The 16,199-nt window shown below is 38.6% G+C and overlaps 1 protein-coding gene across 1 annotated transcript; it reads left to right on the top strand.

Annotated features, from left to right (window-relative positions):
• The first annotated feature begins 2,765 nt into the window (after positions 1-2,765).
• On the top strand, positions 2,766-14,828 carry WNT16 (Wnt family member 16). The gene is made up of 4 exons (XM_079152539.1): positions 2,766-3,314; positions 3,507-3,763; positions 5,631-5,917; positions 12,502-14,828. Exons 1-4 carry the CDS (start codon positions 3,220-3,222, stop codon positions 12,964-12,966), a joined length of 1,104 nt encoding a protein of 367 aa, XP_079008665.1. The 5' UTR covers positions 2,766-3,219; the 3' UTR covers positions 12,967-14,828.
• The last annotated feature ends 1,371 nt before the right edge of the window (positions 14,829-16,199 follow it).

Here is a 16,199-nt window from a genome sequence, read left to right as displayed (position 1 = left end):
TTTACCCAAGATTATCTATTACCTGCTGACCAGAGCTGCAGTCACCCAAACCAGCACTGTGCTCCTTCCATGGCTCCTCCCAGCCCACAAAACCCACAGACAGCAGAGAGAGGGAAAATGGAAAGGCATTCATGCAGACTGCGACCTGCCTCCAAGGTACCCACTTCACAAAAACCTCCTCAGGGTATCTACTTACTATGGCTTTTGTTTATCTTCAGAAAACAGAACGTTTTCAGCAGAGATAACTGTGGACTGTGATGTAAGGAACCATGGGACACAATGAGAAATTTGGATCCTGAGCCTTAGGGATCTGGGATTTGGTAAAAAAAATAAATAAATAAATTGTGGTTTTGAATTAGGTTATGTAGTAGTATGTTGTGGTAGACAGAGCAGGACCTCTAAAATAAGATATTTGATTCTACTACTTACTAACTGAGCTTGGGCAAACTTCTTAATCTTCCCAAATTAAATTCCTCATCTATAAAATCAGCATCAACTGTTGGGGGTGGGGGTGGAACATTGGAGAGAGAAGGAGAAGGATAGGTAAGTGGTAGGGGAGAGAATAAGTGCAAGAGAGAATCTGGGAGGACAGCAGGCTCTCGTTCATGAGAATTCACAGTGCCCAGCACAAAATGGGCACTGAAATGTCTGTTCACTGAACAAAAAACAGCTAGGTCAACTCCTAGGAATTTGTCATCTTTGCTTTAGAAGTATGGACACAATGACCCCTAAGGCACTAGACAATACAAAAGAGGTACAGGATCAATAAGGTCCTGAAAATGTGCCATGGATTTGAAAATGTTTGATCCAGTGGTCTTAGATCCTAAGAAAATTACACTTTGCTCCTCTAAAGACTTTATCTAGATGCCTGGACAATCCTGGGCCTCTAGAGTAACAATGAAGGAAGCATTCAAGTGACTAGTCCTTCTGGCCAAGACTCAATTAAATAATCTATATATGTGTTCATGGCACACTATACTTCCTACATTTGTTGCATTGTATTGTAACGCAACATGGAAAATTCTTTTTGCACTGCTGAGAGTTGAACTCAGGGCCTCATGCATGGTAATCAAGTGCTTTACCACTGAGCTACACCCTCAGCCCCTCATTATGAATTTTTGAATGGAAAAAGTAAACATCCTCTTTATAATGCTTACCACCACTGACCCTGAAATCACCCAATGGAATTGATGTTCCCAACACCGTCCCTGCAATGCAAAGATCACACCCCCTTCAATTCTCTTTGTAAGGAAGAAACTTCTCTAGTTCTGGCATTTAGGCCACTTAGGTATCTACTCAAGATGCTCCTCATCATGTTAATTCACTCAATAAATTGTACTTTAACCAGAATGGTATGTAGTGGGTCCAACGGCAAGGGTACATCAATGAATATAACATGGTGAGCTTCCCTCTTGAGGAAGCTCACAGACTAAGGAGAGCTGAAGCGAGGTTCTGATTTTCAGAAAGGCCACTAGCCATTAGCCAAAATATTTCTGGATCAGTAACTATAACCTATCATCAACTTGGCTCTCAAAAAATTACAATGTGGTTTTAGGACCTGGTACATGGTGTACGCTCAATAAATGTTTGTTGGATAAAGGAGTGAATGGGACAAAATGGGAATTTCAATGGTTTTCATTTCTCTAGGCTATTGGACATTGGGATTAAGCAGCAAACATTATTGAAGCCTTTAAGTGAGTGAGTCTCATTTGGGGTACCCACTGAGCTGAAATGTCCACCTTGAGTGTTTACTAGCCTTTCAGAAGTGTCTAGGGAGCAACTGATGCATCTCAGAAGCATTTCTTATGTCTGAGTAGGTGACACAGAGTTTTCTGATACAAGCATGTTCTTCTGGTCTTCAGAGTAGTCCCGGAGACCTTCCTTCCTACAAAACACTGGCTAACTAACCTTCCAAAACTATCAGTTGCCAAAACATTCTGCTACCTGTACCTTTGGCCCCAGAGTACCCTGCTAACTTCTATACTCTTCATTACTGATAATCTCAAATTATTTTGTTTTAGATTTCTCTGAATGACTGGTTTGTATTCTTGGTTTGTATTCTTGAGAGAAGGAATCTTGCCTTTATAAATTCCCACAGGACTGGGCACACAGTAGTTTTTTGCTGTTGTTTTGAATATGTAGCTTAGTCCAAGATTTTCAGGAGAGAGCCACCGTGAGTCTAAAGAGAAGAATAAGAACACAACCTTATCTATTCTAGAGTTTTCTAGACAACTATCACTCACTTCTCTTCCCTTCATTTTTACTCGGGACAGATAGTGCAGGAAACAAGACAAATAGGGAAAAGGAAATCACAGCACAATTTAAATGTGGTAGAATAGAAACTAGGATAGAAGTCTCTCGCTAAAAGTAAAAGTATACAAAAATGGCGAAGAGCATAAACCTGATAGCATCTTACCCATCCGCTAATGTCCCCTGGCTCTTAAGATCTCAAACAGGGGTTTGGACTGTCAACTTGTTTGGTACCAACTCTGACTCAAAAAGATTATTCTCCTGGGAACTGAAGGAAAAGCCAGTAAAAAAAGGAAGGCAGAGAGATTTTACAGCCACTCGATCCAGAGGGTAATCCAGAAGCAGCTGAGGTGGGTGGAAGGCAAACGTCTCCCATCAAACCCACGTTTTTATCCTGGGTTGCCAAGACAGAAGAACCCTGTCAGTCTTTGGGTTGAATCAATCCCGAAACGATTAGGAAGCTGAGACAGGAGGAAAGGTTATGACACCCCCTAGTCTGGACAGACGCTCCCGGAGACGTGGGTCCAGAGCGCCCCCCGCCGAGCCCGCTGTCAACCAATAGGATCCTGAGGTTTCGGGATGATGAGATGCGGGACCGCTACTGGGCCAATCAGGAGCCAGGCGCGGTCAGGGGGAGGGGATGAGAAGAGAAGCCGGGGGCGATGGAGACGCAGAGACTTCAACATAAGTTTCACACCTTGGAATGTGAGGGACTCTCTCGCATCTCCAGTACATCTCCAACTCTGCGCAGGAGGGCCCCAAGCAACTTCTTCCACCTTCTCATACTGCAAGGGGTCTGGGGGCTGGTGAGAGCCCTTATCATTGTTGACCTTCTTTTTATGTTCTCCGCAAGGAGCAAGAGGGCGAGGAACAACTTGGTGCTGGGAAGCTGACCTCTGGCCCTGCGGGCCTCTGGAGAAGTGAGGCAGAAGAGGAGTGGTCGGGGCTGGGGGACTCCATGCGGGGGCCATGGACAGAGTGGCACTCCTGGCACTGCCCCGCCTGTGCGCGCTGTGGGCAGCCCTGCTCGCGCTGTTCCCCTGCGGAGTCCAAGGAAACTGGATGTGAGTATGGGGTCCGCAGAGGTACCTGGGTTTTGTGGTAAAAGAGGTGCCCAACCCCCGAGAACGTTCAACTGAGGCCAGGAGAGGAGGGGCCGAGACCCTAGAGCGGGTGACCTAATTTTCGAGAAAACATCTGGGATTGGGGAGGCGGGTAGGGGAGCGGCTTACGCTAGGGGCGGCCGTGTCTTACAGGTGGTTGGGCATCGCCTCCTTTGGGGTTCCGGAGAAACTGGGCTGCGCCAACTTGCCACTGAACAGCCGCCAGAAGGAGCTGTGCAAGAGGAAACCCTACCTGCTGCCCAGCATCCGCGAGGGCGCCCGGCTGGGCATTCAAGAGTGCAGGAGCCAGTTCAAACACGAGAGATGGAACTGCATGGTCGCCACTGCCAATGCCGCCGCCGCTGCCCCGCTCGGCACCAGCCCCCTCTTTGGCTACGAATTGACCAGCGGTGAGTCCGGGACCCTTGGGAATGGCAGGGAACACAAGGCGACAACTCCTCGTTAGTTCCTTCAAATAAAGCAATCATGTTAGAGTGGTCTCGTGGTTCTCTAAATCTTAAAAAGGGCTTTTAGTGCAGGGAACCGAGAGCGATAGAGGCCAGACTCCGGGTGCAGGTGCGATCCTGCAGGAGGGAGCACTCCCCAGGTACAGACCGAGCGCTAGGGGCTGCGGCTTTTCCTCCTTCCCGCGGCGCCACGCCAGTTGCAGAAAAACTCTGACTCTCCTACCCCGCCGACCCCCTCGGACCCCGTAGCGCCCTCCTACGTGAGTGACCAGCTGGAGAAACATGATGTCGGCAGCGGGGAATGCTGCAGCCGCATCTGCTTTGATTTAGCCGGCTCCGCTGCGCACCGAGTCCTGGACAAGTGGCTAACTGAAGCCAAGTCCCGCGTTTGTTGACTCCTCCGAGCACCCGGTTGACCGAATCAGGGTGATTTTAAAGGGCCTGTCCCCGACAACCCGATGCGCGGCTAACCTGAGCACCACTACTTTAGCGGTCGCCTCTATTTTCCTTTCCTTCTCGCTCTCCCTCCCTCAGCGCACTCCCGCGGCTGGGGAAGCTGCAATAAAACAAAGTTCTCTTTCCACGCGCGTAGTGACTTGGTAAGGATAAAGGTGCAGGGAGCCAGGACTGTTCCTGGAATATCAGCAGATTCAAAGAATTTTAGGACTGGGTCGCTGAAAGATGCATTGTCGTTTTTCATATTCATTTCCCTTCTCCCTCCACCTTTGACCCTCGCCCAAAGGGTCCCCACTCACTCTGCTGCCAAAGCAACGCCTTTCTGCCTTGAAGTTTTAGCCCTCGCACCCTTCCGAATGAGCCCAGATTCCCGAAGGTGGTGGGGTGGGGAGGGGAGAAAAAGAAGAAAGAAAAGAAAAGAAAGAAAAAAAAAAAAAAAGTTGTGCTTTTCACAGTTGGTGAAATGCAGAAGCTTTAGCTGTTGAAAAGGTTTCTTGGACAACGGGGCGTGAAACTGTTTCCATTCCAATCTAAACATCTGAAAAGAAAAAAAAATGTCGCCTGCTGAGTCCCTTCTAGTTTACCTTATTAATGTTTTAGTAGAACTTTAATTTTCAAAGATTTTAGCTCAAACTCTTCTGCTGGAGTGCTAAATACAACTATTTCATTATAGGATGCTTTTTGGAAACAATTATTATTTTTTTTTTACTAGTGACATTTCAATTATATTATTTTCCCTTACTTTATGACTGTTAAGAGTTGTACTATGTAAAATGTTAACTGTTTTATGTTAATATCAGGGATTTTTTTAAGTCTAGTTTAGTGTGAAAGTAAACTGTAACATTTATCTATTAATCATCTTGAGCTTGGCTTAATTTTTATTTGCATTCTGATGCATATTATTTATTCAAACAAAAATCACATTACATTTTTCAGCTCATGTTTTGTGAATGCAGCATATTTTAAATTTTAAAATGTTTTCTTTCCTTCTCTGATTTCCTTTGAGTATTTTATATCCACAGTATCCATGCAAAGGACTTTAAATTTGACATGTATTTTTGAGCTATTACTGTCTATTGAACACTAAGTTTAAATGTGGTTTTAAGGTATGAAGATAATGTAGGACATTGCAATATATGAAAGTCCCCTCAAGTGGGATACTGAAAATTAGTGTTGCTGTTTTCAAGACTGGAACAATAGAAATCTTCCTTTCTAAGTATGTACACATTAAAGCATCCATTGTGAGTTATTGAAAAATTACTTGCCTAGTAAGAGAATGAGTGGGAGACTTTGTTGTGAACATAAAGAGAAAGTGACATGTCTTTCTAATTTAGCAATTTATGTTTTATTCTAGGTACCAAGGAGACAGCATTTATTTATGCTGTGATGGCGGCAGGCCTGGTGCACTCTGTGACCAGGTCATGCAGTGCAGGCAACATGACAGAATGTTCTTGTGACACCACCCTGCAGAATGGTGGCTCGGCAAGTGAAGGCTGGCACTGGGGGGGCTGCTCTGATGATGTGCAGTATGGCATGTGGTTCAGCAGGAAGTTCCTGGACTTCCCCATCAGAAACACCACGGGAAAAGAAAGCAAAGTCCTGTTCACAATGAACCTACATAACAGTGAAGCTGGAAGGCAGGTATGTATTAGAAAATGGAATGAAAATCCAGTGTCTTTATGTAAATAACACTGGGATTACATTCTGAATGAATTCATCTGAATGATTTAAACAGTAAACACTGACAGCACACACACACACACACACAAACACACATACACACACACAATTTAAATATACACACACATATATATGTGTGTACACAGGCACACATATTCCTTAATGAGTGTGTATTGACTGCATTGATTTCATTAGGTTCTGCATCTGACTGCAGTTAAATCTTATGATACAATGTATTACTGGCTTTATACTTTGTATACCTGAAACATTAATTATAAAATAACAGTTGTACATGTACCTGTTGTTATTGGCTCCACCTCCTCAGGTAGTTAATAACAAAGCCAGAATAGGATTTATGGTATCCGCCTTTCTAATGGTACTGAATCAATATTATTTTCCCAAATTTTAATTTTGATTACATGTCTTTAAATCCACTTTTTTTTTTCTGTCTAATGGTTCCTAAATATGCTGTCAATTTTGTTCTTAATTTCTAGAGCAAACATTCTTGGGAAGTAAACTACTATAATATTTTTTGCAAAGCAAAGCTTTTCTAAAAAGAAAATAGGTATTTTATTAAAAAAATATGTAGGGTCATTTTAAAAAATCATTAAATGCAGATAAGTATTAGAAAATTATAGCTATTTTAAATATTTGGGTATTTTAAAATATAGGTATATTAAAAGTAGATTGAGGGGAGGTAAATTTGAAGAACAATCACCTAATTAACTTCTTTTATGAATTCTGATATTTTTACTTTGTTTTCTTAAAATGGAGTATATGTGTACCTTAATTTAAGTTACATATATTTACATTACTGAATATTGATTCAATAAAGTTTGAGTTATACAACATAGTTGAATTAGTTGGCAATTCATAGTGACTTTTCTAAAAGGTTGTAACATGTTATGAATGTGTATTTTCTATATCATAGTAAACTTTTAAGACAGGACTATCAACACATATTGTATATTATTGTAAATAGGCAATAACCTATAAAGGTCCCAGAATGGTCATTGCAATTTACTACATTCTTCTGAAGTAAATTAAAGCAAGTTGCAGTATCTTATAGGAATATTTAAAATAAATATTGCATTTGTTTTACATTTTTGGCAAATAAATAAATGGGACTCATTCAGAATAGTCGTGAGTTCCAGCCAGTTTCCTTAACCACCCTATTTTAAAATACAAAAACAGCAAACTCAGTAAATTTAAATATTTGGATTTAAAATTTCAATTTAATTTGAATATCATTTTCAAAATAGCAAAATAGCAAACACAGAAGTCAGTAGTTATATAAGATTTCCATATTTATGTTTTAAAAATTAAAAATTATTTTACCTCACTAAAATAACTCTTGCCTGACACTGTAGTTATGCAGTGCATAAAAAAAAATGAATGAGTGAGGTGTTGCTTCAATTTAAATATCCATATCCAATGAAGGAATATTTATGGTTTCTAACATAGTAAATAACATGTGTTCCTTTAAACTCTAAACTAAAGAAAGCTATCAAGTTATATCAAATAGCTATATATTATAAAACAATAAAACAATTAAATGAAAATTTATTATCAACATAGAACTTACATCTTCTTTAGCCTTTCTTTAAATAATTTGGTAGGGATTAAAAAAAATGTTAACTGGAAAACCAGAAGTCAGGAGCTCATGCTTTGATTAGTTTTCTCAAATAAAGTAGTCTCTGAACTTAGGAAAACCCTAAATCATTCTAAAATGCATTTTATGCAGCTATTTAATTTTATTTCATCTGGTGTTTTTTTTTAAATTAGCAATATTTGCTTCTATAACTGTTAGTATTAAACTTTTATTTCTTTTCTGATTTTATTAAAACAGAGCTATTCAGTTTGGATTTTAATCCACTACTAGTTAGCAAAAATCAATTTCCTCATATCACATAGATTTTTTTTTTGCTATTATTCTGTCTAGGGAGAAAATAATTCAGCCTGTGCATATATAGACTTTTTGTACAAATTTCAGAATTTTCCCTATGGAATCTTTTTTTTTTTTTTTCCACATTGTCCTAGATAGATTCTTAAAATATTACAAAATATTTACCTGGTTATTTCGAAAGTACTACACTAGTGTTTTTGTTGGTCTTCTCTCATGAGGTATTATAATTCAAAACATTTTGTATTTTTCTTTCCATTGGTGGCCAAAAAAAAAAAAAAAAAAAAAAAAAAAAAAAAAAAAAAAAACCCCAAAAGAAAAACAAAACAAAACAAAACAAAACAAAAAAGCCACTACAGAACAGGTTTCCAGGTTATTAGCTAACATGTAAGAAAAATCGACTCAATTTTCAATATTGGCAATTAGGATGTTAATCTACTGGGCATATTCGTCTGAGTGAAGTTCAAGGTCTGCATTCAATTGAGTTGATTTTTCTAGTCTCAAAATCTCAAACTCGAAATGTAGGAAAGCGTTCAGAGAAATGTGGGTACTGGCGCTTAGTAGTGCTCTGAGCAGGATAGATGATTTTCTAACCGCTGACCTTAAATACTCTGATTCCCACTTGGTTTCTGACACCATTCCTAAAGTTATAACTCCAAGAATAATGTTGCCGAATAATGATTGGCTAGCAGAATGATGTGATGTCTTCCAGGGGCAGAACTTCTGGGAATAATGTGACTTGGAATATTTATGGGTATTTCTTTTGGTGTGCTTAAAATATTTCCATTCTTACCATGTCCACCTCATAAACTTTTAAGTTTCCCTACCCCATAATTTGTTTTATGATGAGTAACTCAACAAAGTGGGAAGGGCCAGCCCCAAATTTTCATTGACCTGTTTCAGGAATATTTATAAGTAGTTGAACAACACATAAGTGTTTTGCTTTTCAGCAGGTTCAAATATATTTTTGGACCGAAAGAGACAAAATGGGACAGAGGAGTAGGAATCCTACGTACACCCATCCAATCTTACGTTGCAATTTTCATAAAAACTTAAACAGATCATCTGATGATTGACAAAATGAAATGTTAGTCACAAAATGTTCCACAACAATTTTCTGGCTATTCCTGTAAAGTTTGGATAATGTACTATACTGGAAAACAATCTCCGCCTGCTGCATTACCTCTGAATCCAAATTGTGGGACCAATCAGCCCCTAAACCATTTCTTAAGTTGTTTCTATTTTTACCTTAAGTACCAATGATACATCTTTCCTATTTCACTTCATTAGAAATTGATCAAACCAAAACTGACGTGAGGAGTACAGTATATTAAATGCCACCCTCCTAATTGCTCTCCCATGGTTTAAAAATGTTCCACCAAAATGTGCACATCTGTTTGCAATAGTTAACAAAACATTCCTCTGTTAATATCGTTATAAACCTTAACAATTCAACTAGAGTAGAGAAAGGAATTTTCTCATAACCACACACAACTCATTCGGTTGCTACTCTCTTACTTTTCCCTTTACCAGAAAATGATGGAGCTATCACTGCAACTCAGAATAACTATTTAACATTAATTAAGAACCTGAAGGGAAAAGATCTAGAATAACCTTTTTTATTTTTGGAGTTTTCATAAATCCCCTTAAATATATTTGCTTTATCCACTTTAATTTTTACTTGTTCTTCTAAAATCATCTCGCTGCATATAAAGATCTTATATCGTAAATCCCCAACTTATGTAAGACAAGTGTTCACACTGTTTATTTTTCTATAAAATTGGAATTTTAACAAAATACCTGTTCATTAACTGGCTACTAGGTTCAAAGCATTTCTTCCTATAAAACTAAATCATGTAAAACAATCTGTGAAATGCTAAATTCTGTCGAGTTAAAATTGTGTGGTTGTCTGTGTGTTCATCTGCCTTGAAACTCTGCATTTCATAAAATTCTGAGTGTGATTATATGACTTTATTTTAATTCACATTTGGCCAAATTCTACCCTTGAAGTACTGTGAGGTTATAGTCATTCAAATTGCACATTAGGTAATTGGAATTCTTCTCTTTGAAGTTCACTTATATACATAGATTCTAAGAAAAATATGTCAGATGACAAAAAAATTTTAGTGTAGAACCACTTAAAATTAAAAAGTAACAGAATAAAACTTAAAACATGTTACTGGCTAATTATAAAGTCCAGGTATTTAAAAGGATTGGTTTTCTAGAGTAGGAAAATTGTCACAAAATTCGGATAGAAATTCAGTGGTTGAGAAAATTGCATTTGAAAGTCTCTTTTTATCCTTCAAATCTGAGAAGCAGCCTGTCATTTTTGAGGACTAATCCTGCTATGGACATGGTTAGGGTGGAAGAATTGGTGGATAGACTGACTGGCTGAAGGTGTCCTAACACCCCTGGCCCTGGGGCAGTGATTTTTTTGTTTATGAAGGTGAATTTTATTACTTCCTCTGGTTCAGGGTTACCAACCAATTATGGATTAAAACTGCTTGAGTGAGTGGGACTAATTATTCAATAAGTATTTGGTGAGCATCTACTCCATCCTCCATGCTTTGCCGACTGGCAACTCCTTCCATGATGTCTGAACTGGGTAATAACAGGACAAGTCAGCTCCTCAGTCATGATCCAGAAGGAAAAGCCAGCTTTAAATCACTAAGTGATGACTACAAGGAATGTTGATCAGGCTTAAACACATAAACATACTTTCTTAGGTTTTTGGCTTTCTTGGATAATTTGTTATTACCTAAGACTGACTGAGCTCTTTTTCTCAAATCCCTCAGGCACTTAAAGTCTGAACAAAGATAGGCAGATTGCATTTATTTGAACACATATTTGCCCAGTGGTGTCTTTGTGAATTGAAGGTTTTGTGAATATCAAATGCTATCAATTAAACAAAGTAAGCCTGTGTACCATGTTTTATATATTTATTTCTCTTATATTGCTAGAAGTCATATTTTGCCCTGGGTTAATAAGAAATAGATACATTTATTAGTTTTTCAGTTTCATAATTTCAAAATGAGTGTATGTGCCATATTCTATAAAGGACGGGGTTTGAATATTATTCTGTTTATTATTTTGAAACACTACTAAGAAGTAACATTGTACAAATCAATACCATATGTTTTCACTTAAAGTTGCAAATAAATAGTTGTTTGGAATAGTCTGTGTCATTAGATAGTACAGAAAACATTGCTAATTTGTTAGAAAATGACATTCTGTAAATATGTCAATGTTGGGTTTAGTGCAAACTAGCAAAGTATAGACCCTTGTCATTTTATAGTTTTGATAAGAACTGCAAGCAGAATTTAAACTATGAGGTTTTTCCTTTCTTTGGTGAGATTACGTACATAATTTCCAAGTAATTGAATGGATGGATCCATTTTTCATTTTGCCCAGCATGTTGACAGAGTGTCAACTCTACAGCTAGTGCTGACGATTTATTAATCTGCTCTGCCATCATCTGGGGACTGAAGGAAGCTATGCTGGCGAGAGTTTAGAGTAAGAGTTTAGAGCCCTAAACTTCTGAAATCTCTCTCTTGTTTTTGCATCATTAGGTCCACTGAAGCTTTTTATGTTAACTCTTACTGTAACTTCTTCAGAAAAAGGAGGCATTTAGACGTTAATATGGACCCGACTGTGAGTTATTACAAATATATGTAATCACATTTAATTCCTCACTCTCCATAAATGGTATTCCCTACTTAGAAATGAAAAATTACATGAACATTATCTTTTTTCTGTTTTCTGTTAGGTTAGTGCTACCCATACATTAAGAATAGGACATACGTCTTGAATTAATTTTCCAGAAAAGAGGAAGAGTTTGCGGGAACCATCCATACTCCATAACTCGTTCTCCTTTTGACCAACTTGATTAGTCAAGGTTTCTCATGTGCCTGGTCAGAGAGCATGCTCTCTCTATCCTACTCCACATGAATGTAACTTTTATAGTGGTCAAACCAAGACTCTCAACTGGACCAATAGGTGTCATCACTGGGTGCCCTTAGCATCATTTAAGCAGCTCATGCCAACCAATTAAGTCAGAATCTCAAGGGTTTGAGCATGGGTTATTTGTAGAGTCCCTATAAATGTTTCTATGTACTGTGCAAGTTGAGGGTACCTGTTCTATCAGTGCTTCTCAAACTTAAATGTGCATGAAAATTGTGGGGTCTGGTTAAATGGGAGCTTGTTTCTATATGTCTGGAGTAAGGCTTGAGTGCCTGTGTTTCTCATGTGGCACACTGGAGCTGCTGGTCCATGAATCAAACTGTGAATAGCAAGGTTTGCAATGGTACCAGGAACATGCCAGCATTCATGAGCATACCCCCACGCATTAGAGTAGGATATTAGAAATAAAAGTAATTTTCCTTTGGTATCTCTGATAATTTCTGATAACAACAATAGCCTGGCCTATGACTTTAAATACAACTTGGGTTTGTTCTGCAAGATTGAGACAATTGGACAAAATTAAAAACAAAATATTTGAACCCTAAACAATCGTTAAAGTTCCTTTAGGTTCAAAACCATCATTTTTTTTTTTTTTTTTAAATAGGAGGAAACAGACCCAGAAAGTTAAGTAACTAAGTTAACTGTGTTTCTGACATTTGAACTCAATTACTGTTGGTTTCAGGCAGTTGCCAAGTTGATGTCAGTAGACTGCCGCTGCCATGGAGTTTCTGGTTCCTGTGCTGTGAAAACATGCTGGAAAACCATGTCTTCTTTTGAAAAGATTGGCCACTGGTTAAAGGATAAATATGAAAACAGTATCCAGGTATCAGACAAAATAAAGAGGAAAATGCGCAGGAGAGAAAAAGATCAGAGGAAAATACCAATACATAAGGACGACCTGCTCTATGTTAATAAGTCTCCCAACTACTGTGTGGAAGATAAAAAGCTGGGGATCCCAGGAACACAAGGCAGAGAATGCAACCGTACATCAGAAGGCGCAGACGGTTGCAACCTCCTTTGCTGTGGCCGAGGCTACAACACCCATGTGGTCAGGCACGTGGAGAGGTGTGAGTGTAAGTTCATCTGGTGCTGCTACGTTCGCTGCAGGAGGTGTGAGAGCATGACTGATGTCCACACTTGTAAGTAACGGCTCCATCCAGTCTCAAGCAAGACTCAGCAACATGCAAGGGGGTTGCAATCCAGAGGGTACCTCTCAAGGTGCCGGGCTGGCCAAGTTGACTCCTCCTTTGGCATTTCCAGATCCTTCGGTCCCTCTGAGCTTACCTTTATCTGACTGACATTCATCACACATTGATCATGGATTTCTTGGGATTTTGAACTTGAAAAGGTTTGCATTCAGGTTTGCATTCATCTGAGAGTGGTTTGGAGAATGTATATTGACATACGAGGAAGATAAATCTGTTTTCTCAGCAAGAAAGAACCCTCACACTGGAGACCAGATCCATAATCAGGATAAGATCCTCAACTGTGGAACTCAGTTATGGAAATCAGTAATGGTGGGTGAACATCAGTCGTTTTTTACAGACATCTCTATAGCAACCAGGAGTGGTAAACAAGAATCTCATTTATTCTCAGTATTTTAATTGAAGAAATGTTACCAAGTGTTTGTGCATAGACAGATGTTGAAAAGTTAAACTGAGTGGTTGGTGCTTACTTACCCTTTCATGTACTTCAAAAAGAGGGCAATAGAAAAGAATCTTCATAAGTACATAATATCCTGAAAAAGTGTTCATTAGAGACATTTAGTGACAAAGAGTCAAAATGTAAAAAGTAAAATGTATTAATTGGATTCTAAGTGCCTTTTAATCAGGAGAATTTGTTTAGAAAAACTTCTATATGGTATACAGCAATCTTTGATCTTTGAATTCACACTTTTATTATAGACCAGTTTCTTCTGTTAACAACTCAGCACTGAGATATTGGGAGAGGGAGATTCTGGAAACAGATGAGAATACACTATAGGTAAAAATATAAAGGGCTCTCATATATTACAATGAAAAGCACCCTTTAAATGTGTAAAGACAGTATTTTGTATAGTATTTTGCCAAAAAAGTTTTATATTTTGTAAATATGGTATTTAAGTTATATGACATATATTAAAACGTAAGGTATTTGTTGTCAAAGTCCAAGAGCTGAGACAATAAGATTATCTCAGAAATAAGATTAGTCTGTTTCTTTTCATACTATTATTTCTGACTTTTTTAACATTGAAAAAGAAGGTAATTGAGCAATTAGTTATATGGATGTGTATTTCTTGCCAAAATGACAGTTTTATATGTTATAGATTAAAATATGCTGCAAAATATTGAGAATTGTGTTATTTCAGTAGTCAGATTAATTGAATTCTCTTTTCACATTAGTTATGTTTAACTTGTAAGGTTATTATAATAAATTATATAGCAAGTCTTAACTGGATAAAAGAATCTAAGTCAGAGTAATGATCAGATTTGATATCCTGGATATTTATTATATAGTATGTAATGCTGCATTTCCACTTGAATGTTGAGTGGCCTTTCTTGATTTAATATTCATGCATGTATTTTCATTATATTTTACAAGGTTCCTGGTGAAAATTACAGGGCTGTATTTAAGGTTGTATTTTAATATAAATGCTTATGGTTTTATGCATTGTTAAATATTTCAGTATTATATAGAAAAAAGCTTTCTACATTCAGGATGGATAAAGAAAGAATATTCTCTTTCCTATGAATAAGATAAAGAAATGTTTCCCTGACACAGAGGCTTCATTTGATTTCCTTTAAATTTCATTTACTATGGTAGAGCAATAATTTGTGAAAAAGAGAAAACCCATGGAAAATGTACCAGTTCTAGTATTCAAATCAAGACTAAACATGTGCCAGGCGTGGTGGCACATGCCTACAATCCCAGCAACTTGGAGACTGAGGCAGGAGGATCTCGAGTTCAAGCCAGTCTCAGCAACATAGTGAGGCCCTGGGAAACTTAGGGAGACCCTGTCTCAAAATAAAATGGGTTGCAGATGTGGCTCAGTGGTTAAGCACTCCGGGTTCAATCCCTGGTACCTTTCCCCTCCTGCCAAAAAGAAGAGGAAGGCCATAGTGTTTATTAATGACCAATTCTTCTTTCTTTTAACTGGAAAACTTTTCATAATTACCTTATCGGCTGACTGAGAATCAGGCAGCCTTTAATTTACGAACACCTGATTACTACTCAGCCATTACTTTAAAAACCGGATGCTAACTCAGGTTCTCTATGTGCTAAGCAAGAACAGTGCCAACTCCCAAGCTGCGTCTTTGAGTTCTTTTCTTTTTCATCCTTGGCACCTCCATGAAGTCATCCTCGAGTTTCTCTTGTGTCTTACTGGCTGACTGCCTGGTGTTGGCCCACTTCCTTCCCACTCCTAGTTGGGTAGTAGCACTGCTGTGCCTTTAGGAACACAATTCTGGGGACAAAGTTTCTTATCCAGTCTAGGCTATTTTTCCTGCATTAGTTAGAACTCTTTGTTGAGTAACAGAAAACACAACCCAGACTGGTTTAAACACTCAAGGAAATGTATTGACTCAGTAATGGAAAATTAAAGAATTGTAACATGTTTTAGGTGAAGTTTGATCCACAAACTCACACTTTGGCTCAGGTCTCTCCATCCCTTCAGGCTGACTTCAAATTCCACAATGTGTGGTAACTCCAAACCTTCCCACCCCTAGCAGCTCCAGGTTCTCTGCTTTTCTTAGCAACAGGGATGCTCACATTCTCCGAACACTTGTTCCAAGGAAAGAGAGATCTTATTCGAATAAGGAAAGGCAGAAGTTCTTTTCTTCAAGAAGCTCAACTGGAAGAGAGGGGAAATTTTTCTTTTCTGGAAGCTCCAGCAAAGATCGAGTGTCACTGACCTTGATGGGTCAAATGTGCCCAACTCAGAACCAATCATAACGACCATTGCAGGGATGGAGGTAGGCAATAGGTACACTGATCTGCCTGATGGTCCTTGCCTGGAACTAGCAGTGGTTTTCACTGCAAACTAAAATGACACAGCCTGAAACAGAGAGGGGGTGAATTTATAGAGGAAAACCAAGGTATTGTACACCAGTAAAGGGTGCTGGCATGCTGGCCAGCAAGTCATTACATGTCCCAACTCCAGTGATGGGTTTATGGGACAGCTTCTTTCAACACATAGAATTCACATCCAGACAAAGCAAGCCCAGAGCTCTGTGGGTTATGTATGTGGGTACAAAAGGCCTTGATTTATTTAAAAGCTCTGTATTATGTTAAAAGGGGAAAGAAGTGCTCTAGTGTTAGTTTTTCCAGTTTAGGAGTTCAACATTTTTATTAATTTGGAATTGCCTAATAGAAACAACCATTCATCTTAAAATCAAGAATATC

The sequence above is a fragment of the Sciurus vulgaris genome (genome assembly GCF_902686455.1).
Source record: "Sciurus vulgaris genome assembly, chromosome: 8".
NCBI lineage: Eukaryota > Metazoa > Chordata > Mammalia > Rodentia > Sciuridae > Sciurus > Sciurus vulgaris.
Note: the sequence above shows the minus strand (reverse complement) of the source record. Positions and strands in the feature narration are given on the sequence as shown.

Coding starts and splice junctions, on each gene's coding strand:
- WNT16 (XM_079152539.1), top strand. CDS start 3,220: ATGGACAGAGTGGCACTCCTGGCACTGCCCCGCCTGTGCGCGCTGTGG. Junction 3,764..5,630: donor TGGCTACGAATTGACCAGCG/GTGAGTCCGGGA, acceptor GTTTTATTCTAG/GTACCAAGGAGACAGCATTT. Junction 5,918..12,501: donor ACAGTGAAGCTGGAAGGCAG/GTATGTATTAGA, acceptor TGTTGGTTTCAG/GCAGTTGCCAAGTTGATGTC.